Source organism: Phoxinus phoxinus (genome assembly GCF_949152265.1).
Source record: "Phoxinus phoxinus genome assembly, chromosome: 9".
In the NCBI taxonomy this organism is placed as follows: domain Eukaryota; kingdom Metazoa; phylum Chordata; class Actinopteri; order Cypriniformes; family Leuciscidae; genus Phoxinus; species Phoxinus phoxinus.
In genome coordinates, this window is record NC_136884.1 from 1,750,934 (window position 1) to 1,778,408 (window position 27,475).

At 38.3% G+C, this 27,475-nt stretch overlaps 2 protein-coding genes across 3 annotated transcripts in view; one reads left to right on the top strand and one right to left on the bottom strand.

The window, feature by feature from the left end:
- On the top strand, positions 1–19,782 carry pmpcb (peptidase, mitochondrial processing subunit beta). 2 transcript variants are annotated; one of them, XR_013798934.1, is made up of 15 exons: positions 117–273; positions 543–659; positions 1,665–1,751; positions 1,842–1,971; positions 2,053–2,251; positions 5,275–5,354; positions 7,404–7,510; positions 10,760–10,903; positions 10,980–11,140; positions 11,217–11,302; positions 13,766–13,854; positions 15,469–15,544; positions 18,497–18,571; positions 18,751–18,820; positions 19,666–19,782. XR_013798934.1 is itself a non-coding variant. In XM_079623162.1 (13 exons), the coding sequence occupies exons 1-13, from the start codon at positions 193–195 to the stop codon at positions 18,550–18,552; spliced, it is 1,413 nt and encodes a 470-aa protein (XP_079479288.1). In that variant the 5' UTR covers positions 1–192; the 3' UTR covers positions 18,553–18,682. The 2 variants fall into 2 exon arrangements, 1 of the variants encoding a protein (XP_079479288.1); XM_079623162.1 differs by lacking the exons at positions 18,751–18,820; positions 19,666–19,782 and having other exon boundaries at positions 1–273; positions 18,497–18,682.
- The window catches only part of dnajc2 (DnaJ (Hsp40) homolog, subfamily C, member 2), an 11,154-nt gene continuing 2,271 nt past the window's right edge, over positions 18,593–27,475 (bottom strand). The window contains exons 5-17 of the mRNA XM_079623158.1: positions 26,194–26,335; positions 26,038–26,118; positions 25,878–25,943; positions 23,615–23,706; positions 23,412–23,533; positions 22,382–22,531; positions 22,189–22,277; positions 22,001–22,070; positions 21,173–21,357; positions 20,989–21,089; positions 20,314–20,424; positions 19,647–19,804; positions 18,593–18,802 (exon numbers count right to left, since the gene is read on the bottom strand). Coding sequence (XP_079479284.1) covers positions 18,734–18,802; positions 19,647–19,804; positions 20,314–20,424; positions 20,989–21,089; positions 21,173–21,357; positions 22,001–22,070; positions 22,189–22,277; positions 22,382–22,531; positions 23,412–23,533; positions 23,615–23,706; positions 25,878–25,943; positions 26,038–26,118; positions 26,194–26,335 — 1,436 coding nt within the window. The 3' untranslated portion in view covers positions 18,593–18,733. The remainder of the gene's footprint in view (positions 18,803–19,646; positions 19,805–20,313; positions 20,425–20,988; positions 21,090–21,172; positions 21,358–22,000; positions 22,071–22,188; positions 22,278–22,381; positions 22,532–23,411; positions 23,534–23,614; positions 23,707–25,877; positions 25,944–26,037; positions 26,119–26,193; positions 26,336–27,475) is intronic.

Consider the following 27,475-nt stretch of genomic DNA (forward strand, 5'->3'; position numbering starts at 1 on the left):
AGGGTCAAACTGGAAGGGACGATGGCGCTTATTCATGTGACCTAAGTTATTATAAAATTATCATAAGTTATTATAAAATTATCATAATTAATCTTGTGTGACGCAGCCGCGTTGAATAACGCATGACGTAAGCGCTCTTCTGTCCAATCGGAACTCGTATTTTCAACGACGTCATCCAGTCGGTCAGGAAACATGGCGGCGTCCGTGCAGCGTTTCGGCGCAGCTGGGAGACACTTTATAAAGACTTTATTGAACACGACAGTCAGCAAGAGGGTGAGAGATTACAAACACAACATTAATGTAATTTAAAATGTCGAAATATTGAAAAATAAGTCCTCGAAATCATTTAAAACAGCTAAGCTGAGACTGTGGTATGAACGCCGGTCTCAATGATGCGAAACTTGCATCATAATATGAAGGGGGGAAAAAGACTAAACATTTAATTTTATTACCACTCAAATCCGTTTTAATATTTATCTTCTATATGCTGCTCAGCAAATCATGAGTATATAAAATGTGTTAAAGTGTTGTCTGTGTTTCAGACTGGCTCCACTCAGGCTGTCAGTCACGTGGTTTTAAATGTACCTGAGACGAAGGTCACGACCCTTGATAACGGGCTCAGGGTGGCATCTGAAGACTCTGGCCTGAACACATGCACGGTGAGTTCACCATCATCACATCTAAGTGAGTTAGAGATTTCAGTCTCACATCCAGGTGTCTGATTAATTTGATTATTAAACATTAAAATTAGAAAGACAATTTTATTAGTGTTTTTTTAAACAAAATTCTCAAACTGGGACTTTTTTTTTTTTGAGGGAGGTGCCATACGGCAGTGTCTGAAATAATGATATGAATAACAAAAGATCCAAATGGTGTAGTTTATTTAATTGAAACGAGAGAAAATGTCATAATGCATTTGTTGGATATCATAGTGTCACATCTTAAAGTCAACATGGATCTGAAGTTGCGCTAGTCTTTTCTTCCCTATTGTGATATCCGAGTTAAATGGCTTCTCAAACAAGAGAATTGATTGGGTGGTTGTGGTTTGCTATTGGCTGATGTCATGTGAGTGACAGGTTGCCCCGCCCTCGTCATCAGAGAAGAGATGTCGCTCTAAGAAGGAGGGGAAGTTATTTTGATTAAAGATTATGAGGCACATGACTTAACTCAATAATTTAAATAATGGATAAATAATTTATAATACACACTGCTGCAATATTCCATTAAAAAAAAATTGTCAATTTAGTTTTCATAGTGACTTTAAAGGAGTAGATTCAAGATATTTATTTGTCATATACACCGTTATATATAGAATACAATTTGCAGTATGATGTAAACTTGGTCAGCTACTTAGACTGTGCATTAAATATGTAAATAGTAGATAAAAGTAGTAGATAATACAAATGGTTACACTTTATTTTGATGGTCCCCTTTATTTTTTTAACTATAAGGAACATTGCACTTATGTCAACCAACACTCGTTACATGTCAACATGTAATTGCAAAGTTACTTATAGTCAACAGAATGTCTAAATGGTAGTGGACCATAAAAATAAAGTGTTATCAGACAAATTTAATAAATAATAATGATAAGGATTTTTGAGTAGGATTTAATAAATAATTATAAATAATCATAATATCTCAAATCTAATCACATGATCCAGGTTGGTCTGTGGATTGATGCTGGGAGCCGGTATGAAAATGAGAGCAATAATGGCACGGCTCACTTCCTGGAGCACATGGCATTTAAGGTAAGAGAAATTATGAGTTGCAAAATTCCCTGTCTAAATATTAAAAACAGTTTAGGTCAATTTAGTGGAGAAATCATTGAATTGTTTCAGGGCACCAGGAAGAGGTCACAGCTCGACCTGGAACTGGAGATCGAGAACATGGGCGCTCACCTGAACGCTTACACCTCCCGAGAGCAGACGGTGTACTACGCTAAAGCTTTCTCCAAAGATCTGCCCCGAGGTAAACACCAAACACCAGCCCGTCGTGAACTGGCAGAACTGCATTATGGGTGAGCTGTAAATTCTCAGTGTCTGTTCCCAGCGGTGGAAATCCTGGCTGACATCATCCAGAACAGCACGCTGGGAGAAGCGGAGATCGAGCGAGAGCGTGGAGTTATTCTCAGAGAGATGCAGGAAGTGGAGACCAACCTACAGGAAGTGGTCTTCGATTACCTGCACGCTACAGCCTATCAGGAAACACCTCTCGGGAGAACCATCCTGGGCCCTTCGGAGAACATCAAGTATGTGTCACTGGTTTACGTCTTCAATTAAGGGGTGAACGACAGGGTATAAATTAGGGGTGGGGGAAAAAATCGATACAGCATAGTATCGCGATACTTTCTGTGGCAATACTGTATCGATACACGGGCGCCAAGCATCGATCTTTTATTATTTAAATTACACATGAGAATTTAAAGGGATAGTTCACTTTGAAATTAATGTTTGATATGTTTTAGCTTACCTCAAGGGCATCCAAGATGTAGGTTTTTGTTTCCACAGTATTTAAAATTTTGATATTTTTAGGTCAAACTGTTGTTGTCGGTCAGTCATATCATGCAGGTCTATGGGGTCCACCTCAAAGAGCATGCACAGAGAAGTCCAAATTACACATGATTTAATGACTCGTAAATGTAAGTACACATTGATGGCCTAAGACACGAAACGAGCGGTTTGTGTGAGAAAACGAACAGTATTTATGTCGTTTTTACCTCTTGTAATCACAGGGCACGTCCAAAGTGATCTGAGGGCGCGAGCGCATCCTGGTGTGTGACGTGTGCGCAGACTGGTGCATAGATATCAGTGATGCGCGGGTTGATCCAAAATGAGCGGGTGCCTGCGGTCACCCGCGGTTACGAGTCATCCAAAAATATTTTTAATGATATTCGGGTCGCGGTCGGTCGGGTCGTTTGAAATAAAGAGGCCAATTAAACCTTTGTAATTTATATAGTACTAGACACGATGTTCTATGAATTTCACTTTATTGGCTGAATGCGCGAGGATGACGCACGAGCAGTCTGCAGAAGATAGAGATGAAAGTGGGAAATCCTTATTTACCTTTTGAATGTTGAGCGCGTTATTAACTTTTGAATAAAAACTGACGCGGGACAAAATGCCCGATTTCCCAACACATTGAACTGAGCAATGCCATTGTGCCATTTTAATAGGCTACTTTTAAACGCATATAGCTCAGTAATGTCAGTTTTATGTATTTTCTGAGAGGGGGCGGGGGGGGATTTTTGTTGGGAAAGTCGGGGGAGAGACGCACACTTCGATTAGACTGGATAAACACATGCAGCATCTTAATTGTTAAGAAAATGAAACGAAATAAATGAATAAATCAAGCCTTTATTACATAACACTAGGCGATATCATACAGCATTCAGAAAAATGCGCACCCCTAGTTCCTCCGTCTATGGCCCAATGACGCGATGAGCATTTACTATAGCTACTGTAAAAAAATGCGGGTCAGGAAGCGGGTCGGGTACAATATTTTCTTTCTTTTTTTTTGCGGTCCGAGTTGCGGGCGGGTAAGTTGAAAACGTCGGTCGGGTGCGGGTTGTTTATACATTGACCTGCGCATCACTGATAGATATATATACACTAGATGTCGCCTTGGCTACGGCAGTTCATTGGAACGAATGTCTTTAATGCGACATCTAGTGTATATATATGTCTATGCACCAGTCTGCGCACACGTCACACAGAAGGAAGCGCCCGTGCCCTCAGATCACTTTGGTCGTGGCTATGTTACAAGAGGTAAAAACGACATAAATACTGTTCGTTTTCTCACACAAACCGCCCGTTTCGTGTCTTAGGCCATCAATGTGTACTTTAATTTACGAGTCATTAAATCATGTTTAATTTGGACTTCTCTGTGCATGCTCTTTGAGGTGGACCCCATAGACCTGCATGATATGACTGACCGACAACAACGGTTTGACCTAAAAATATCAAAATTGAAAATACTGTGGAAACAAAGACACAGACGTTTTTTTCCTTATCTAAAAGAGCAAATTGTGGGCGTTTTTGCAAATAACAGGCGTTATACCGGTATATAACAATTGCGGGCGTTGTTGCATCTCATCAATACCTGTAGTAACACAGCAGTGCATAAGTTACCTGTTTGTATTACAGTCTAGTTTACCTTAAATGCAAACAGTTCAGTTTGCCAGGTGTATGCAACATTTATCACAGGTTCATGTAAGTGTTTGTTAGTTAGTCCGCTTGACAATCACATTTTGCGGCAATAAAATTGATGTGACATGAACAAACAGATGTTGACAGTTTTCCTTTGCGGACATAATTTGAAGTTGGAAAAAGGTAAAAAATTGCAATATATCGCATTATGTTTAAAATCGCAATAATATCGTATCGTGACCCAAGTATCGGGATAATATCGTATCGTGGTGCCTCTGGTGATTCCCACCCCTAGTATGAATCACCATACTTTCACCAGTTGATCAAAATTAAAGTGGTCATCGGATGCAAAATTCACTTTTATATGGTGTTTGGATATAAATGTGTCTTTGTTGTGTGTGGACACAACCACCATACAATGAAAAAAATCTAAACAAAAAAAAATTTTATCCTCAAAAAGTCTAAACGCTCTCAATAATCAAGATTTTCTGAAATGTCATGTTTAAATATGCAAGCAAGGCATTATATAACTATTTATGCAATCATTTGAATAATTTAGAGCAATGATTTTCTGTAATGTTTATATACAAACATTTTAATATTACATAATTAAATATGCACAAATTAGCATAAATGTCCAGAAAAGAAAGATAACATTGATGAACATTAGATCAAGACAGGTTCAAAATAATTTTGACGACACAGAGTTAAAGTTTTTAACTCTAATATGTCAAACATGAAAGGTTTTTTTCATTCTATCTCTCAATAAATCAAAAAATATTGTCAGCAGCCAGAAAAAAAGTCACCCTGTTTTTAGAAAATCAGGCGAATGATATACGAACAAACATTTCTGTAGAAACCTTCAGAATACAGATAGGAATAAAACTGTACATTTTGGTGTATGTAAAAAGTAAATGATTTCTGAAAACACTCACCGCCTTTAAAGATATGTAATCTACAGATGCAAATAGATAAAGTGCAATAAAATAAACACATTTCGATTGTTATGGAAGCAAAATAGCCCCAATCACACAATTGACCAGTGCATGCAAAAACCCTGGTTTTGACTGTAGTGTCTTGCCGTATGAAGAATCTAATGTTCCTACATTTTAATTTTGGTTTTCAGAACTATAAATCGAGGGGATCTGGTCGAATACATTACAACACACTACAAGGGGCCACGCATTGTGTTAGCTGCAGCCGGAGGTAAAGCATCAGAAACAGTGGCTGCGTCCCAAATCACATACTCTCTTGAGTAGGTACTTGTTTCGAATAAGTCCTTTGCGAAGCACTTAAAAAAAAAAGTATGTTCTATATGTGACCCTGGACCACAAAACAAGTATTATGGTAAATTGAGATGTATACATCATATGAAATAAGCTTTCCATTGATGTGTGGTTTGTTAGGATAGGACAATATTTGGTCGAGACAACTATTGAAAATCTGGAATCTGAGGAGCAAAAAAATCTAAACATTGAGAAAATCTCCTTTAAAGTTGTGCATTTATGTTCACGATTGTGCTGCATTCACTCACAAAAATACATGTTTTATATATTTACGGTAGGAAATTGACTAAATATCTTCATGGAACATGATCTTTACTTAATATCCTCATGATTTTTGGCATAAAAGAAAAATCGATAATTTTGACCCTTACAGTGTATAGTTGGATATTGCCACAGATACACCCGTGCGACTGGTTTTGTGATCCAGGGTCACATATAGTATGAATGTGTGTATAATCTGGACGTACTACATTCGCCATGTTGTCATTGTGACCTACCAGTCGCTTCACTGCCCTTCACAAACCCTCTCCCGTGGCCTCATGGGATAGTAAAATGTCCATCGTATTTCACTTCAGAATCTCGCCGGAAGTAGTAGGTCATCCGGGTACTTTTTGCCGACTCTTTTATGAGTACTGTGAATTCAGACATACTAGTTTTGTCACTGTGGCATCGTGAGAGGTAGGGTATCACCGAAGTGTGTGTTGCTTGACAAATCAAGTCCAGGCAGAGATCAAGTCACTGGTTTCTTTTTAATAATCAACTCCAAACTCCATTCCTCCAGCTTCTCTTTATGCTCTCTAACAAAAAACAGGCAGTCTCTCTGTTCCCAGCTCATTAACAGCTTTTCTCCTTCACTCGCAACAGCTGCGTCCCCACCGCTGAGGAACCTGGTAACTGTAGTCCGGGACCAGGTGGCCATCTTGGTTTGTATTAGGGCTGTCACTTTTGTGAAAAAATCCTGTTCGATTTGAGACATAAGTGTTCATTGAATCGATTGTAAAATCGATTTTCCATGTCTAAAGACGTTTCCATTTTCCAACCAAATATAGGCAAATCCACGGACAACTAACAGGCATTAGGACGAGCGTAAAGAGGGCGCTTGAGATGCGCACAAGTCCGCAATATTTCTGATGATTTATTGGCGTGAACTTTCGTGCACAATGACAAACAGGAGTGCAACATTCACGGATTGAAATTAATACCCGCCAATCCGCCAAATGCGGGTAAAAATTAACTTTGGTGGGTAACGCTGTCAAATCACGAGCGTGTTTCTATGTTTACTCACTTTTCTGGGGAAGTTCCTGTAGCCAAATCTGCGCGGATTTAGCGCAAATATGCAACTCGTGAGTCATCATGATATATTAAATACAGCGTATTGTGCAGAATCTGCGCATTTCTGGCTTACTTGAACACACACGTCACTAAGCAACAAACAACGGTGCGCTTGCTCACTTGCATTGAAGTAATAGCGAATATTAAAAAGCATTTGGTTAACAGAAAAGACATTGTTATTTTCCAACATCCTACATGTTCTGTGTATTGTATTGATCTGTCCACCTAAAACTACTTTTTTGGTAAAAAAAAAAAAAAGCCCTTTAAAATCGATTCCCTATTTTTATTTTCGAATCTTGGGTTGGTTGGTCCGATCGATTGTGCTATCGATTAATCGCTATTAATCGATTTTCGAACGTAAAATGACAGCCATAGTTTGTAGTCCTCATTGCTGCAACCACCTACGTAGATGGCACATACCTTGCCTCTATGACATACCCTCTCACGATGCCTCAGTCACATACTGTTTTTCACCGATTATATACCGTAGTAGGGAAGTATGTGATTTCGGATGCGGCCACTGTAGCTCAGCATCACTGAACATGTTCATGTAAGTCATTTTCTTTAGTTTAATTGTTCAGATACTGGCACCAGATTTTGACCATTAGTAAGCCAGTATTGTTTTTCTGTCTCTAAGGAGTGTCACATAACGAGTTAATCGATTTGGCCAAGTTTCATTTTGGAAAGCTGCCGGCCAGATACAGTGGAGAGACTTTACTGCACTGCCATTTCACCGGGAGTGAGGTAAACGCACCACTAACAGAGTTATAATTCAGATTAATGGTCATTACACAGGTTATGTTTTGAATGCTTTTCACACACATTGTCATGATTTACTGAAAATCATGATGTTAATGTTTATAATATCTTACTTCCTTATAGTGATTAGAGCTGGATAATAATAGTTACTTTTTGTGACACTCAAGCCGTTGAGATTTGCTATATAGTATATATATTGTTACGCTAGCATATTGTATGTATGCAGATAAAATACTTATACCGTATATACCCGAATATAAGAAGATAAGATTGTCTATATCGCGAATATAAGACGACCCCCCATTTTTCAGCCTATTTTTAGGACAAAAACCTTGTCTTATATTCGGGTATATACGGTAATATCCAACTTTATATACATTGCTGGGTGATAATAGATTGACAAAATAAAAAAAGGCACTTGAGATTTGCTAGTATATGCGGTATATCACTTTATGTGACTATGTATGCGGATAAAGTTGGATATAATATATATTAGGGGTGAAACGATACACGTATTCGTATTGAACCGTTCAGTACGAGGCTTTCGGTTCGGTACGCTTTACAAACCGAACGATACGGTGTCCGAGAGGAGCAAAACAAATCACAAATCCAAAAACAAAACTATAAACACAATGGCAAGTCTGAAAACTAATTAACAAGGAGATTTGTTGGTCAATTTTTCCTGACCAAAACTTTGTTAGACCACCACAACGTTGCCCAACATCAAATGGCACACGTAATGAAAGCGGAACGAAACTGCGCTACTCAGAATCACGGACCGTGCAGCAGTTTGGACCATCAATGTGAGTGTAGCGCGAGCCGACCTTGATCAAGCGACACTTGTTACTACACGGCGCTGAGAGATCTAGTAAAGAAAGCATTTGAATTCGCCACAGAAGTAATAACATCGCTGGGAAATCTAGTGAGAAGCATTCAAATTTCTCCGTTATTAACCGTAGATCTCTATTAGATCAAACAGCGCTGATGTGGAAACCAGGAGAAGCATTGTGCCATGAATCAACTAGTTATAGGATTACAAATAAGTAAGCCTATAACTAAGTTATAAGTAGGGATGGGCATCGTTAAGAAATTATCGATATCGATGCCATTGTCAAGTCTGCTTATCGATGCGATTCCTTATCGATTCCCATATCGATTCCTGTACCATTTGCTGAACACTTACAGGGTGGCTTTGAGAGTTGTTGGCTTTGAATGTCTAATTTAAAGTGGTTTTAGAGAAAGAAAACCAAGTGTGCAATATCAATACAGAAGTTGAAAGCTTTGAAATAAAAATAAAATAAAAAAGTAAACATTTCTAAAACAAAGCTTTGTATTGTAATCACACAGTCCCCCTTGGGGTTAAAAATAGCATCTCAAATTATAATAAAATGCGTGTTTTTATAATGATAATATATAAATACTTATAATATTTTAATGATATAGGTAAAAATATAATAAATATGTAATATAGTTATCATATTTAGCCAAATAAATATTTAGCAAAATACTCCTCTCTACAGACAACTGTTTAAGTCCAACTACGTGCTATGGTTATTAAATGGCTTTCCTGAGGTGAACGTAACGTTATGTGACTGAACTGTTTATGGACCTCTTTCTGCGGTTGAAAACACTTGATCGATCGATTTTATTACATTTCGTTAAGTTGAACTGTATCTTTCAAATTACCTATTGATCATTCGAAGTTAATTTACAGATGAAAATCTGTACAGTTAATAGTAACAGATGATCGGTTCACGTGCCGCTTGAACTGAGATCTGTCACATCACATTTACAAGCGCCAAAACGGTGTTTATTGTTTGAATTTTGTAATTAAATTGACAGAATCCGAGAGCTGAGAATTTGTTTTATATCAATAGTACCGTAAGCTTCTCTGTCGGTGTCAGTGTCCTCTTTGCTTCGGGATTTTCTCTGCGTGAGAAAATGGGTGTGTGGCGTGAGAGCGAGTGGAAAGTGACAACTGCGTGAGTCTCACGATGAATGCGAGAGTGTTGGCAGCCCTGCAGATTCAGTTTGTAAATGTTTTTGGCGGGTGTGCTTGTGCAGCCGCGGTCTTGTTCATTTGCTATGTTGTTTGTGTAGCTCTATGGCAAACGCGCTGAGCACCGTTCAGAACTGCGGGAGCCCAGAGGGGAGCGTCGGCAGATGTTAAAGAGAAAACCGATTTTCATTCAAACATATCGACGTACACTACACATTCGAGTTAATCAATAAAATCAAATTATCGCCCAGCCCTAATGGAAAGGAACATTCGGAATCGTTAGTGGAATCGTTAACGTGTGGACGTGTACGATTCCGATGGATCGGAATGTTTGGAACCGGTTCCAAACCGGAACCTGGAACCGATTCCCAAGCCTAGTTATAAGTCCACAAATCAGCAACATTCACCATGGATTTAATGTAGTAACACTCACTGTAACCATGAAAGCATTTTACTATTCTTGCCAAACTTCCAAGTATAGCTCCATCATTGTTCAAAGTAAAAAAAAAAAAAATCATACTTAGTTTTAATAAAAACGTGGCCATTTTTTATCACATTTCTTTGGCATTTCTTGCTTTTTGCTGTATCGTAAACGTACCGAACCGTGAATTTTGTGAACCGTTACACCCCTAATATATATATCACACTTTTTATAGAGCTAGGTAATAGTATTTTTAATAGTAATTATATTTTTGTGACGATATAAACAAAATAAAAAATTAAAGACGACAATCATGCAGCTAAGATTTTCTATATAGTAATATTGCATGTATGTGGATAAAATTGGACATACTTGTAGATTCTTTATAAACTTTTTGTAAAGTGCTGGGCAATAATGTAGATACATTTTGCAGTGAATTAAAAAAAGGGCATATACGTATTGATATACTAATACGTCACAATATTCCTCATTTAAATAATTCATACGCAGAATAAAGGGGGCTGGTTGAGTTAGTTAGTAGTGTTGAAACTGGTGGTTATGGTAACAACACACTGACCCAGCCGACCAATCAGAGCACAGTGTGCTTGTCAGAAGGAGGGGCTTCATAGAGACAGGAAGTAAACAGAGCGTTACTGACAGACTGGGAAGAGAGAAGCCGCAACAATGGAGAATATGAGGAAAATAATCAACATTCAAGCATTAAAACCTGTTCTAGTCGAGCCTGAAAACAGCAATGCATTATAGGTCCTCTTTAAAAGATTTGCCTATGTGTTCTGCTCTTAATTCCTCACAGATTCGTGTCCGAGACGATAAGATGCCTCTGGCACATATAGCCATTGCCGTTGAGGCTGTCGGCTGGTCACATCCAGACACTATTCCTCTAATGGTGGCAAACACGCTCATTGGGAACTGGGATCGGTCGCTCGGTGGCGGGATGGTGAGACGCTCTCACTAAACTCACTTTACACCGACAAATCATGAAAGTCAACTAACCAGACTTCGTTTTCTCGTAGAACTTGTCTAGTAAACTGGCACAGATGGCATGTCAGGGCAACTTGTGCCACAGTTTCCAGTCCTTCAACACGTGCTACACGGACACGGGTCTGTGGGGGCTTTACATGGTGTGCGAGCCGGGAACCGTCGACGAGATGATGCGCTTCACTCAGCTGGAGTGGTGAGAGCTCGACGTTACTCGCCTTCTCTGTTGAGCTGAAAGCACGGATGAGCAATTAACATACGGTTTGCTTTAGGATGTCTCTGTGTACGAGCGTGACTGAAAGCGAAGTGAACAGAGCTAAAAACCTGCTGAAGACAAACATGCTGCTTCACTTGGACGGTAAGTGCAGCGCCACATAAATCACGAACGCTAATGTAGAGCTGTTTTTTTTTAGTTACGCTAGTCTTTTGTTCCCTATTGTGACGAATATCCGAGTGAAATGATTCTGTAAAAAGAACAAATGTGGGCGTAGCTTAATTTTGTCTGTGGGGAATAGAGAGGCTAAGTCCCGCCCCTCCGCTTCCGGCTCATGGGACCTTATTTCGGAAAAAATATGTATGGTAGTCAATGGCGAGAGACAACTTATCTTTTTATTCCGTCTGACAGGGTTCCCGCGGGGTCTTAAAAAGTCTTAAAAAGTCTAAAATTCTGAACTTTAAATTTAAGGCCTTAAAACGTCTTAAAAATGGCCAGATTTTCAGCCGAGGTCTTAAATTTAATTTAGTCAGGTCTTAAAAAGGTTTTACCCTCGTTCATTTCCTGAAATGCTGGCCACAGAAAGTTATTACAAAGTAGCAAAAAAGTATTGAGTCGTAGCCTACAAAGCGGAGCTGTAGCAGGGGTCTCTGACACGGCGCTCGCGAGCTCCAGCAGCTCGTGGCCTGATTGGCGGTAGCTACCAAAGAGGCCGTTCACATATTGCGTCTTTTGCGCACTCAAGTTCGTTATTTCAAATTTAGGCGCGCGCCAAGCGCACTCATATTAGAAGCAATGCGGCCATTTTTTCCAGGCGGAGCGAGATAAAACCATAGACGGTATATAAACGGATAAAACAAAAACAAAAAAAAGCTAAACTTTTAGGTCATGTGACAAGAACCAACCAATCCGCTTCACCCTTTCCGTAACAACATTGAAAGCTCAGTCAACATAAAGGATGGGGGTTCACCGTGCACCCAAACACTACAGGTGTTTTTCTCTTCTCCGTAAATAAATAATGGCTACAGCAAGCGTTTATCAGTGGAAATCCATTAGCTAGCTACTAAAACTTTTTTGTCGTTGTGGAGAGCGCAGTGCATGGTTGCATAGCAACGACAGACGCAACGGGAAAATCGGACCAAATCTTACTATTAATAATAAAAGATAAGCTAATATGCATTGTAAATGTCAGTCATTTATCTTTTTTTGACACATTCTATAAAAGATTATTTAAAGGCTGAAATACGTGAGGTTTATCTTTTTATAAAACCTTTTTTGTCAAAACTTTATTTGAACTTGTACATTAGTAGATAACATGTTGCAAGACACTCTTTTAAAATCTAGCCATCATTTTTTACGTTATTATTTTAATGTTTATGTAAACAAAAAGTGCATATTGATGCTAATTGTATTTGTTATTTGCTGGTTAATGCATCATGTAGGTCTTAAATTAAAATCTTTATGGTCTTAAAATGTCTTAAAAAGGTCTTAAATTTGACTTACTGAAACCTGCAAGAACCCTGGTCTGAACTGAGCCCTGAATTACACATATGATGTATGCCAATTTAAAATATAATTATGAAAGTCAAGAAAGTCGCAGTTTGTCATAAAACAGAAGAGTAACGTTTAGTTTTATGTGAAAATCGCTCAATGAACTTCATCTCTCGTCTCGCACTATACGTCACCGTTGCTCGTGTGTGTGCAGTCTGGTACAACACACTCCGGCATCACGTTACGATTATAACGTAAGACTGTAGAAAACATGACAGACGTTAGCTTCAGTAGAGTTAGCGTCAGTAAAGTTAACGTCAGTAAAGTTAGCTTCAGTAGAGTTAGCTTCAGTGGAGTTAGCGTCAGTAAAGTTAGCTTCAGTAGAGTTAGCGTCAGTAAAGTTAGCTTCAGTAGAGTTAGCGTCAGTAAAGTTAGCTTCAGTAAAGTTAGCTTCAGTAGAGTTAGCGTCAGTAAAGTTAGCTTCAGTAGAGTTAGCGTCAGTAAAGTTAGCTTCAGTAGAGTTAGCGTCAGTAAAGTTAGCTTCAGTAAAGTTAGCTTCAGTAGAGTTAGCTTCAGTAGTAAAGTTAGCTTCAGTAGAGTTAGCGTCAGTAAAGTTAGCTTCAGTAGAGTTAGCTTCAGTAAAGTTAGCTTCATTCATTGAGAGAAAAGGAATGACGTCACATGTGCGCCTTTTGGGTTTGTAGTCTTTGTAATTATGTATTTTCACAGTCTTTTACCTCAACAGTTTTACATCAAACTGAGACTTTCTTGACTTGAAAATGTATCTTTTAAATTGACAAACATCATGTGTGTAATTCAGGGCACAATTCAAACGAGATCAAAATATTTGTTGTCTCTCGCCATTGACTACCATACAATATTTTTCTAAAATAAGGTCCCATGGTCCACCGGAAGGGGAGGGGCTTAGGCTCTCCATTGATTGGATGGTTGTGGTTTGCTATTGGCTGATCTCATGTGAGTGACAGGTTGCCCCGCCCTCATCATCAGAGAGAGGGAAGTTATTCTGATTGCACGGATTAATCATTTATAATAATTACTGCAATAATAAAGACCTGTCGATTTTGATTTCATGGTGACTTTGTTTGTCTCGTCTAGGATCCACTCCCATCTGTGAGGACATCGGGCGGCAGATGCTGTGTTACAGTCGCAGGATTCCTCTGCATGAGCTGGAGGCCAGAATAGATGTGAGTAAACCAACATGCTGACGTTTGACCCACATTTAAATGAGTTTCTCAAGAGTTCACCGCTTTATCCCTATTTGGACGGGAATCGTTTCTCATTGGATATCTGTAAAATTACATTTGCACCTAACAGGTAAAACATTGGTGGAGGAGCGAGTTCTGTGATGCTTAGGGCCCTATGAAATCAAGTTTATTTTTTTCCCAAATGCAGTTTTTTTTTTTCTGTTTTCCTTTTAAATTTCTCCATTGTACTGGTTAAATTAAATTGAAGTAATCAAAAAGCATGTCTTGGTAAAGTCATGTAACTAGCAAAAATTATATGTTTAGGGCCTCATGAAATACTTTTTTTTAAAGTACATTCATACCATGATCATGTTTTTCCCTTTTCTCTTTAACAGAACCCTTCTCTGACATCATAACATTATTGTAAACAGTTTCTAACATTTTATGTTGCAAAATGTTATTTTAAAAATAAGCAGAAATAATTTACTGAAGGTAAACATTTGACCCGGGCCGACCTACTTGTTCAGCTAGTAAAATGATTAGTTGTGCTAGCCCTAATAATAATAATGTTTATAAGTGTTACCACATATTTAAGTAACCGATGAGGTTTCATTTCTTAACAGTAGTTTACATCAACTAACAATAATCAAAACATCTAAATCATTTATTAACTTCAGTTAGATCATTTCTACATTTACTAATACATTTTAGTAATAAAAAGTTGTATCTGTTAACATTCGTTAATGCACTGAACATTACACAATTACAAAACTATTTTTAATGAACATAACCAAAAATTAATAGATGCTGTAAAAATATATTACTCATAATTATTCGTTAACAAATGAGACCTTATTAAAGTGTTACCAAAAGTTTACGCGACTTAATAGCTACCACTCATTATTACTGTAAAGGGTTCATATTTAAAATGCGTGCACATTACCGCGACGTGCAACAGTTAGCGTACGGTGCTTGGCAGCGGTCAAAAAGGATTTACAAAACTACTTTTTGATGGTTTCCTTTTAAACTGGGATTTTGATTTTAGACCGCAAATAAATTACGACACACCTCGGTGTTCGTGACCTTAGGTCCCCATGAGAAACTATTACGGTCCAAATAGGGTTTTAGGGTGTGTTCACACTTGGCTTGTTTGGCTGGATTAAAATAAACCCTGGTGCACCAAACAAGCAGACAGAGACCGTACCGCTGAAAAGATGAGTCTCGATCCACTTCCAAACGAACTATAAACGCAAGACAGACTAAACACATGTAAACGAACCAAAAACAAGACATGACGTCTTAAGCATACCTGTTTTTCCTCAACATAGTAGTGATGTTGCCCATCACAGTTCAGGCATTAGAGCCACAGATCCTGGTTTCTGTGTGACGGAGATTCCTGTCCGTTTTCACTCCTTTACACACTTTATAAGCTCTTCACAAGTTCTCAGCTGGTCAAAATACCATCGTATGTAGCTACGCACATACAGCGAGTGCATTTATCCCAGAACACAACATTGTTTTGGATGTTCAGTCGCAAAATATACGTCATAACTGACCAAATGAACCGAATTACAAGTGTGAACACACCCTAAGTCTTAATGCTTCTTTCCTCAGGCCATAGACGCCACAACCATCAAGGACGTGTGTATGAAATATATCTACAATAAAGCCCCTGCTATAGCAGCTGTTGGTGAGTATCCACCTTTAAATCTGTTATGATTAAATATTTTATACCCCTAATTAAACACACCTGACTCAACTCATCAGCTTATTAGTAGGAGCCAGTTGCATAAACACAGCTGCTGCGTCCCAAATTACACAGTAATCCAAAAATAAAAATTGGCAAAAAGTAACCGAATGACCCATTACTTCCGGTGAGATTCTGATACGATGAACACTTTACTATCCCATGAGGCCACTGGAGAGGGTTTGTGATTGGCAGTGAAGCGACTGGTAGGTCACATGATAAGGCGAAGGTAGTACGTCCAGATTATACACACATACTATATAGAACATACTTTTTTAGTGTTTGCAAAGTACTTATTCACAATAAGTACCTACTCATGAGTATGTGATTTCGGACGCAGCCTGTCTTAATTACTAGTCTGACTAACTAGCAATTAGTTAGCACTAATGACTAACTGACTTAAAGTTATGACCAGTCAAAAAAAAAAAGGCCTGGGCCCGTATCCCTAAAGAATTTTTGTGCAAAAAGTGGCTCCTAGCGGCCAAATTCTAAGAAAATTCTCAGAGTCATGACGTTTTCTTAGAATTTCCCCTAAAAGTGACACGAAAATCCCAGTTAATATAAAAGCTATTCCTCAAGATTCCTAGTGCTTAAAAGGGCTCCTAAGGCGAGATCTGCTAAGAGCAGGGAAGAGGACTTTTAGTGGCTTAGGAGTTCCCCTAAGCAGCTGCACAAAATGGCCCACAGAGGCAGGAGAGATGTCCTGCAAACACTGGACAATCACAGACATTGATAAAAGCTGAGCCGTGGACCCTCCTTAAGACCACACTGAGTTGTAACGTTGCAATTTCTACTTCATTAAGGACAGCCCCTTGAGATAGGCCATCTTGTTTTCAATGGGGTCCATATGGGAGTGAAAGTACAAAATATGCCAGCTAGGATATTAATATGAGCAAATAAGACACGAATCATTATTTGAACAGGGTGTAATGAGCTTAAGTTTTCACATATTTTAGATTCTAATGTTATAGGCTATAACCCCTACAGCTTACTATTCATTTTCCAGATATTTTCTTGAATGTGAAATATTATTTACAATTACAGTCTGCATAAGATTAGAGTGTATAATTATGTTTATTGATTTGAGGATACATCCTTTGCTCATTATCACCAAAAGTTCATTTTCATCAAACTTGTAGGATCAACCAATCACGGCTTTTGAAATGATGACTCATACCTAGCAACGGGGTCAACCACACCTCCTCACTAAGATAGGATTTTCCATCCATTCCTTGCTCAGAGTTCACTGAAAATGTTCTGGAATCACTTCTAAGCTAAAACTCCTGGCAAGGAATTTTTAGGTTAAGTTAGGAGCTCTCTGAGAGGATTCTCAGAATCTTTAGGGATACGGGCCCTGGTTTCACAGACAGGGCTTAGATTAAGATTTATTAACATGTCCTTGTTACAAAACAATGGCACTGACTTATTTTAAGATATGCTTTCAGTTAAAACAGCCTAAACATGCATTTTAGTCTGGGACTAGCTTAACCCTTGTCTGTGAAACCGGCCGGTTACCTAAACCGCTAAGACTTGTTTACAAGTTAATCACATTTCTTTCTTTAAGACGGTTCAGAACTGTTTTAAGTCAGTTACATAGAAATGTAGATTGGTCTAATTTGATACTAAAAAGTAAGACTGATTCCCCCTCGACTAACCGCTAGTTGCTCATACTACAGTAGTCAACATTTGAAGTGGATCAAAAAAGTTCAAAGTTGTCCTAAGGCAAGAACGGGTATTGTTAAATTCATGTACAGGTGAAACTCGGAAAAATTTGAATATCGTGCAAAAGTTCATTTATTTCGCCGCATTGAGGCAGTAATTCATTAAAAAGCATCTCAAACCAAGTACATATGCATCATTATACTTTTCAGAGGGCCAACATTTCAGTATTTAAAGTCCTTTTTTTAAAAATTGATTTCATGTAAATTCTAATTTTCTGAAATGTTGAATTTGGGGTTTTCATAACCTGGAAGCCATAATCATAAAAATGATAAATAAAGGCTTGAAATATCTCACTTTGCATGTAATGAGTCTATATAATATATGCACCGATTGATCGGCTGGTGACTGGTGAATTGGCTGACTTTCACGTGACCGGCCGGTCAGTCTGACATATGGCGGTCAAATGCACTCGGGCACGCATGATTAACATCGCGCAAAATCAGCATCACACGGAACGCACATGTAGGAAACCTCGTGAATAAAGCGGCGCATATTTCGGTGTGAATGCACTCATTGATTAACATTCACGGCATAAAAAATATGTGGAGCGTGAGCAGCAGTGAAGCGGGTTTCGGCGGCACCGAGTCTATTTTTAGTGCGCTGCTCACACTCAAAAGTGAAAGGACAAAATAAATATGATTTCGCACAGAATTTGTATGTCTAGTGTGTTTTAACAAGAACTGGAGTAGACTGTGTCAGAAAAGAAACTGAAGACTCAAATATTTGTAGAACATTTACCCATTTAAACTTTAATTATTCAGTTTGGGTAAAAGTATATGGTGTTATCATTTTATTTTATTTTTTAATAGAAAATAAATATTTGTGTGTGCTGTAAAGTGGTTAGGGTAAAACATTTAATCAGACTCGGCTAAAATCGGCATCGGCTGGTCAAACTCCATTAAAAATAGAAAATTGTAATCGGTGCAATTGTAATAAGTTGAATTACTGAAATAAATTAACTTTAGCACCATATTCTAAGTTACACCTGTATAACTTTGAAAGGTTTTGATCCACTTCAAATGTCAACTTCTGTAGTATTTAAGACACAGTCTTACCATAACGGCTGTTTCTGCTAACTGGCCCCGTCGTGGGTCGATGTAAAACTTGTAATACTAGTCCTGCCTCAGGACCGGAGTAGAGAAGCACTGATAACCGAACACTTGATGTTTGCAGGTCCGATCGAGCAGCTCCCAGACTACAACAGGATCCGCAGTGGCATGAGCTGGTGAAGGCCGTGAGGACTGAGAAGTGAATATTATAGTATTAACAGTCACAAAAACGAGAGAACTTAATGTGCTTTTTTTTCCCATGTTTATTTTATTATAAAATAAAGAACAACACAATAAAGTTAAAAGACCACGTTTTGTGTGAGAGTGTGTATGTGTGTTTTCTTTCCCTGTGGCACGTTTGTCATTTTTTGTTTTTAGCAGAGACCTGCTCCTGGGCGGCTTTCTTCGCCTTGATCATCTCCACCAACTCCTGGAGACACAGAAACAGGCACATTAATATTTGCCTATTTCTTTTTGTCATTATTTGTTCTGTGTATCAATGCTATAGCAATCAGCTTGCATTATTATAATAAACTTGCATTATAATAAAAGTGTTACGAATATTATACAATTTATATAATATACAGATATAATAATTAGCAGTATTAGATTTAGATATTTAATACAAATAAAAACATTTTAAATTGTTTAATGCTTTAGCAGTCAGCTTGCAATATCATACTATAAATTTTAAATTGTATTATATTAAAATATTTTATTTTATTGCTTAGCACCTTATTCTACCTCTAATATTTGTTGTTGCTTTGTCATTTGTTTAATATTAGTGTGCAATGCTTTTTTCAAAAAAATTGCATTATAAAAAAAAAAAGTGTCACAGATTTTATATCATATATGCTGAGTATAATATTTTTAGTAGTATTTATTAAAATGAAAACATTTGATAGCTTCTAATTCTACCTTATTAATATGTTCTAGTGATGGGAAGTTCTGATCGTTTTACTAACTCTCGTTCATCAAAATGAACAAAAATCTTTTGAATCATTTTGTTAATTCAAGTGGCTTTAAATGTTAAACTTTTAACAGCCAAATTTCCTTAACACGTCCATACTCTTGATCATATTCTGAATTAAGGAATCATAATACAATCAAAAATAATTGACGGAACATAATTACTTTAACTTCCAGTCTTTCGTTCATTTGTCAAGACGGATCAGGCCCGTCACTGATATGTTTATTGCTCATTTCTTTTTCTTGTTATTTGTAAAAAAAAACAAAAAAACATTGGCTGAACAGTCAAGCCAGAAAAGCCTTACTTTGTATCTCTTCATGCAGTCCTTCTTGGAGCGTCCGGGCACCGCGGCGGAGATCTTCTCCCAGCGCTCGGGGGTGCTCACCGGGTAGGTCTTCAGAGCCTGTTCCAGAAGCTTCTGCTCCTCTGTGGTCCAGGGTGCGGCGTTGGACTCGCCCTGAGCTGCAGGACACAGTGGGAGAAGTGCTTACATGTGACCCTGCACCACAAACCCAGTCTGGAGCCGCACGGGTATATCTGTGGCAATAGCCAACTATACATTGTATGGGTCAAAATTATAGATTTTTTTTTTTATGCCAAAAATCATTAGGATATTAAGATCATGTTCCATTAAGATATTTAGTACATTTCCTACCGTAAATATATAAAACATGAATTTTTGTGAGTGAATGCAGCACAATCGTGAACATAAATGCACAACTTTAAAGGAGATTTTCTCAATGTTTAGATTTTTTTGCTCCTCAGATTCCAGATTTTCAATAGTTGTGTCTCGACCAAATATTGTCCTATCCTAACAAACCACACATCAATGGAAAGCTTATTTATTCAGCTTTCAGATCATGTATAAATCTCAATTTCTAAAAATTGACCCATGTGACTGGTTTTGTGGTCCAGCGTCACACATTGTAAAGCTGAACTGTTTTTGCAGTGTGTAAACTGTGGCGACTTACCGTCAAATCTCTCTGATGGCACAGCGTTGTCTACAGTAGGAGGAACGAATGAATGCTCCTTCTTAAACTTCTCGAAGGCCTTTCGGTTAATCTCATCTTTCTGGTGAGGATCTGTCACAAATTAAAGAGACATTATGCTTTTTTACATCATCTTTCTTTAGTGTGATGTTGTGTTTGAGCAAGAAAAAGGGAGTTATATAGTTTCTGAACTCCTGAAACGCCTCCATTGTAGTCTCGAGTTTCTTCCGGGAACGAACACATCATAATATTCCTCATTTAAATAATGAATATGCAGAATAAAGGGGCGGGGCCTGGTTGAGTTAGTTAGTAGTGTGTTAAACTGGCGGTTATGGTAAGGGGCGGGACATTTCCCAAACACACTCGAAGCTCTTGACCAATCACAACACACTCATCCAGCCGACCAATCAGAGCAGTGTGCTTTTCAGAAGGCGGGACTTCATAGAGACGAAGTAAACAGAGCGTTACTGACAGACTGGGAAGAGAGGAGCTGCAACAATGAAGAATATGAGGAAAACAATCAACATTCAAGCAGGAAAACCTGTTCTAGTCGAGCCTGAGAACTACAGCAAGACTCGAAAAAAAGGGTATAATATGAGCCCTTTAAGCAAAATAAGCATAATTCAAGCCCATAAAAACAACAAGTGTGTTACCTACCAAGTTTCTGCAGTGTTTTTGCTTTATTAATGACGTCTTTGGCGGTTCTCTTCGCCCCGCTGCTGGAGTGCTGGTTCATGTAGTTGGCGATCACCTCCCACCTAACCAATCACAGTACAGCTCAGTCAGGAACACAGGATCGTCCGCGCGATCTGCGGTATGGCAGGTTAGCATGGAGACTCACCTGGCGTTGGTTCCGGCGGGAAACAGGTTGACAGCTTTGATGAGCAGCTGCAGATCTTCCTCATTCCAGCCTCTGTTGTTGAGTCCTCCTCCTCCTCCGCTGGCGTGTTCAGCGCTGCGAGACCCTTGCTGAGCCTGGATCTCTGCATCCTTCTCCTTCTGCAGCTGAACGTTCACCTCCTGCACCTGCACACACACACACACACACACACACACACACGCGACGCTTGAACCAGGAGGACTTCAGGAAAACAGCACCATTCAGAAGACTGGGGTCCAGAAGACCAAAAAAAATAATACTTTTATTCAGGAAGGACACATTAATTTGATCAAAAATGGCAGTAAAACTATAACAAGAGTAGGTATTTCAGATATTATAATAATAATATTAAGCTATTTTTATTATTAGTAGTAGTATTTGTATAAAGTAGTACTGTTTTATATTTATAAAAGGTCTTTTTAACATCCTATTCCTCTAAAATATGAAGCAGCACGACTGTTTTCAGCATTGATAATAATCATAAATGTTTCTTGAGCAGCAAATCAACTTAGAATGATTTCTGAAGGATCATGTGACATATGTAATGATAATGAAAATTCAGCTTTGATCACAGGAATAAAATACACTAATATATATTCAGATATTTTACACAGTAATCATATTTCAGTGTTTTTACTGTATTTTTGATCAAATAAATGCAGCCTTGGTGAGCAGAACTTCTTTCAGAAACATTAAAAATGTGTTACGGACCCCAAACTTGTGTGTGTGTGTGTGTGTGTGTATGCACAGATGAGTTGCTGATGAAGTAAACAGACGTGTTTCTCTCACCTGCTTCTCCAGAGCTGCTTTACTCTGGTCTTTATTCCCAGAGGACAAAGCTTCATTCAGAGTCTGCAAACTACAAATGACCAAAAAAATTATAATGATTCTCCTACATTTCGATAAAACATAAAAAAAAGTTGTTAAATGACATTATATTTAAAGGCTCTCCAGCGTTCACAACACGACTCCTTCACCTGGTCAGTTCTAACCGGTCGCACAGTTTCTCCACTTCCTCCATCATCCTGACGCTGTCGGCTTCATTCTCTGTGAAGTAGTTTTGTGTCTGAGAGAAACAGAGAGAGAGATGAAGATGAATGGCTGACAGAGAGCTGAATGTCAGGAGCCGCGTTAAAATTGATCCTGTAATTTATAGATATATATTCTTGCCTTGCACGTGGTCCTGAGCTTCTGCCGCTCCTTCTTGAAGGCTTTCTTCTGCGCTTCTTTCTCTTTCTTGGCCTGTTGTGCCGCCTGTCGAGCCGTCTCCTCTTCTTTCTCCTTCAGCATTCGAGCCGCTGTCGCCTCGGCCTGACGCGCCTGCACACACACACACACGCAAAGATGGCATTACAGCAAAAATCACATTACATATTTTTGGTATTTGACTTGTGCTAGTTCTTGCTATTCAGTTTGATTTTACTTGTGAAATTAGTTTTACTGCTTTTGCTTGTATTTATTTCTTCCGATGTTGTAAAGCGCATTGGTCAGCTCCTGCGGTTTTAATAAACCAAACTTGAAACAAAAATAATAAGAGATGATTTAGACGACAGGGTTGCTGATTGCAAACAAGTATATTTTCATGGAAATGAAAATGAATCTTAGAGTATGTGCACTTACAGTGAAGTACTGAGTCCTGTAAAGTAACTATATATAACTACCCGGGAGCTTAACATGCGTTTAGGTTTAGTTCATTCATTCATAGTTATTGTAATTACTATGGCAAGTACATGGTATGTAGAACAGGAATGTAAAATAAACGTAAAGTATTAAAATATAAATTTACTCCAAAAAATTTGGAAACAGAAAATTTGCAACTATTAACAGAAAAAAAATGGTTATTGGTCAAGTGTAAATACTGTGTGTATATATATATATATATATATATATATGTACGTACGTGTGTGTGTATATATATATATATATATATATATATATACAGTAGTCAACATTTGAAGTGGATCAAAAAAGTTTGGTTTTGATCCACTTCTGTTTACTACTGTGTATATATGTATATGTGTGTGTGTGTGTGTGTGTGTGTGTGTGTGTGTGTGTGTGGGTGTAGTTAGTAATGGTTAGTAACTGCTACAGCAAAGCACACTTATTAAAGCACCGCGACTAAAATGATCACGAAGTAAAAGATGTAAATAAAGTGGAGCACTTCTGTGATTTGAAACAGGAAGTGTTTAATGGCACTGACCCGCTCCTTCTCCTCCTGCTCCCGTTTCTTAGCCTCGGCTTTGGCCTTCTTCTCCGACTCTTTCCTGGCTTTCTCCTCCTCTTTGAATTTCTTGATTCGCGGGTCGCAGTTGTAGGCGGTGTCTGCAACACACACACACACACACACACACTTACACAGCCGCTCACAGCGAGATCTGTCGTGTCTGACCCGATGACACTCACCAACAAGAGTCCGAATCCGGTTCATCTCTTCCTTCTTCCTCTGAGCTCGAGAGGCTCGGTTCTGTTTCTCAATCCACCTTCTCTCATCTCGACTGCAGAAACACACACACACAATTAGAAAGTTATTCAGCTTTTTTTATATATATATATATATATTTAGTTTTATTTAAATACATTTTATATCAAGGGACGCTGTTTTGTTATGGTTTTAGTTGACTATCACAACTAGCGGTGGACATTTTTTAGAATCCCACAATTCGATTCTTGATTTAAAATCTATGATCAAACTCTAAAATTAAATCTATGCATTGAAATTTTATTCAAAATCGATAATTGAACAGCAGAGAAATTAAAAACATTAATATACACCTCATAACTGCATTAATTTAATCAAGCCCGCCGCCGCTCAGCGTTCATATTCGCCTCTCACACTCTTCTTTTGACTTATTAAAATGAGCGATCATTAAGTCGACAGACATATGTGACCCTGACCACAAAACCAGTCACATGGATCAATTTGTTTGAAATTGAGATTTATACATAATCTGAAAGCTGAATAAATAAGTTTTCCATTGATGTGTGGTTTGTTAGGATGTGACAATATTTGGTCGAGAGACAACTATTGAAAATCTGGAATCTGAGGTGCAAAAAAATCTAAACATTGAGAAAATCTCCTTTAAAGTTGTGCATTTATGATCACGATTGTGCTGCATTCACTCACAAAAATACATGTTTTATATATTTATGGTAGGACATTTACTAAATATCTTCATGGAACATGATCTTAACTTAATATCCTCATGATTTTTGGCATAAAAGAAAAATGGACAATTTTGATACAATGTATAGTTGGATATTGCCACAGATATACCCGTGCGACTGGTTTTGTGATCCAGTTTATTTATTTAGCTTTCATATGATGTATAAATCTCCATTTAAAAAAAAAAAATGTACCCATGTGACTGGTTTTGTGGTCCTGAGTCACATTCAGAAAATCGATTTGTGAATCGATTTGAATCAGTGGAAGAGAGAATCGTGATTCATATGTGAATATAGTAATGGGCGTTATAAACGATATGCGATATAAACGATACAAAATTGGCCTACGATAGAGATTTTAATCCTATTGCACTATCGCGATAATGCATGTTGATGACGCAATCTACCCGCGAAATTTAGAGCCACGAGCTGCAACCGGCTGAAGCGCATCATATTCGTCGTCATCTTGAGTAAACATGGCTGACAGCGAAACGGAGGCGCTGGTGAAAAAGATCGGTGCAACATCCATTATTTGGACTTGGTTCGGATTCAAGCCGTCCGACGAGCAAACTATACAGAGTGCGTGGGGCAACAGTTCGGGGTAACACACACGACTAATCTGTTCTACCACCTCAAAACGAAACATGTCACTGAACACCAGCGCGTATTCACAAAATAGTGGTGTAAACACAACATCTCTGTGTGTGCCCGGTTTTAAGATTCGTTGTTGTGTTGCTTTACAACTGAGAAGACATCCGTTTTTCTGCTCTTTGCATCTTTTGTGTCCTTTAAAAAAAATAGCCAAACTACATTTGGAGCGCCTTCTGCACTGTTCTGCACTTGTTACGGTCTATGGCATGGCACTACTGTAAACAAACTTTTATACCTGAAGCATATTCTTTAGTTGACGTATAACAGGTGAAACTCGAAAAATTAGAATATCATGCAAAAGTAAAAGGTGAAACTAATATATTATATAGACTCATTACATGCAAAGTGAGATATTACAAGGCTTTATTTGTTATAATTTTGATGATTATGGCTTACAGCTTATGAAAACCTTTTCACAATATTCTAATTTTGAATTTGGGGTTTTTATAAGCTGCTAGCCATAATATTTAAACATTAGTTTCTTTAAACAAACATTAATATTTAAACAAAGTCTCTGCGGCTAGTGTACTTGCATTTTATTTATCTGCAACATTATGTTGTATAATTACAGTTTTGCACAATAAATGTTCTCAAAACTACATACACCGTTTCTTTCTTTCTTTAAAAAATTGTTTGGCTTTCCTTAGGGTCTGTTTAACCTGTTCTGAAATGGTTTTATTATAATTTATATATCGTGATATATATCGTTATCGCAAGAGGCTGCAATGTATATCGCAATATGGATTTTAGGCCATATCGCCCATCCCTATGTGAATATATTTTCCCCAACCTCTAATAATAACCCTGTGCAGTCACAATCTAACCAATAGCATATAATGACAAAATCATTTACCATTCAGCTTTTTCCTTTTCCTCCTCGTCTAGATATGAAAATTCCCTCCACGAGTCAAAGTTGTACCTTCAGAAATGAAAGGAAAAGGTATTATTTTTCATAACTCAGGCATGAATTAAACATAATTCTGGCTCAAAATCTATTGGTTAAACTCACATACCAAAAGGAATAGAAATTATCCACGTCTTCGAAAGACGCTTCCATGTTTCCCAGACTCGGGCTGTGTTTTTTAAGAGACCACCTGATTGAAAAACACGGCGGTGTGAGATCTGGGCACTGAATGTGTCATGATGAATCACTCATAGTTGTTTTTTACCTTGCGTTCCTCTCAAACACCGGCGCAAACACCACAAAAAACTTCTCTTTGCCTTCTGCCTTGGAAGGAACCGCGTTATCAAATGTTGGATCCACGCTGTCAAACGCTCGGCGCTTCACAGGATCCGACAGGATCTCTATTGCTGCAAACAAACATCATCATCATTCAGAAAGCATCATACGAGAGCATATGAACGATATTAAAGAGATCCTACTCCGCTTCTCCACATGTTCGTCTGTCTTTAGTGTGTAATGTTGTGTTTGAGCATTAAAGAGAGTTATTCTCTGTATCAGAGTTTCTGAACTCCTGAAACGCCTCCATTGTAGTCTCGAGTTTCTTCCGGGAACGAACGTCACAATATTCCTCATTATAATAATTAATACGCAGAATAAAGGGGCGGGGCCTGGTTGAGTTAGTTAGTAATATGTTTAAAGGAACACTACACTTTTTTTGGAAATAAGCTCATTTTCCAGCTCCCCGAGAGTTAAACAGTTTTACCGTTCTCGAATCCACTCAGCCGATCTCCGGGTCTGGCGCTAGCACTTTTAGCTTAGCTTAGCATAGATCATTGAATCTGATTAGACCGTTAGCATCTCTCTCAAAAAAATGACCAAAGAGTTTCGATATTTTTCCTATTTAAAACTTGACTCTTCTGTAGTTACGTCGTGTACTAAGACCGACAGAAAATAAAAAGTTGTGATTTGATTAGTGACCAATATGACTAGGAACTATCCTCTCATTCCTGCGTAATAATCCAGGCACTGCCGCCGTACAGCAGCGCAATGATATTACACAGCGCTGAAAATAGTCCCCAGCTCAGTAACTTCCAGCGTGACCGGCACTAAGTGTGTAATATCATTGCGCTGCTGTACGGCAGTTCCTGGATTATTACGCAGGAATGAGAGAATAGTTCCTAGTCATATTGGTCTAGAAATCACAACTTTTCATTTTCTGTCGGTCTTAGTACACGACGATAACTACAGAAGAGTCAAGTTTTAAATAGGAAAAATATTAAAACTCTTTGGTCATTTTTTTGAGAAAGATGCTAACGGTCTAATCAGATTCAATGATCAATGCTAAGCTATGCTAAAAGTGCTAGCGCCAGACCCGGAGATCGGCTGAGTGGATTCGAGAACGGTAAAACTGTTTAAATGAGCCTATTTCCAAAAAAGTTGTGTTCCTTTAAACTGGCGGTTATGGTAAGGGTCGGTACATTTCCCAAACACACTCGTAGCGCTCGACCAATCACAACACACTGATCCAACCGATTAATCAGAGCACA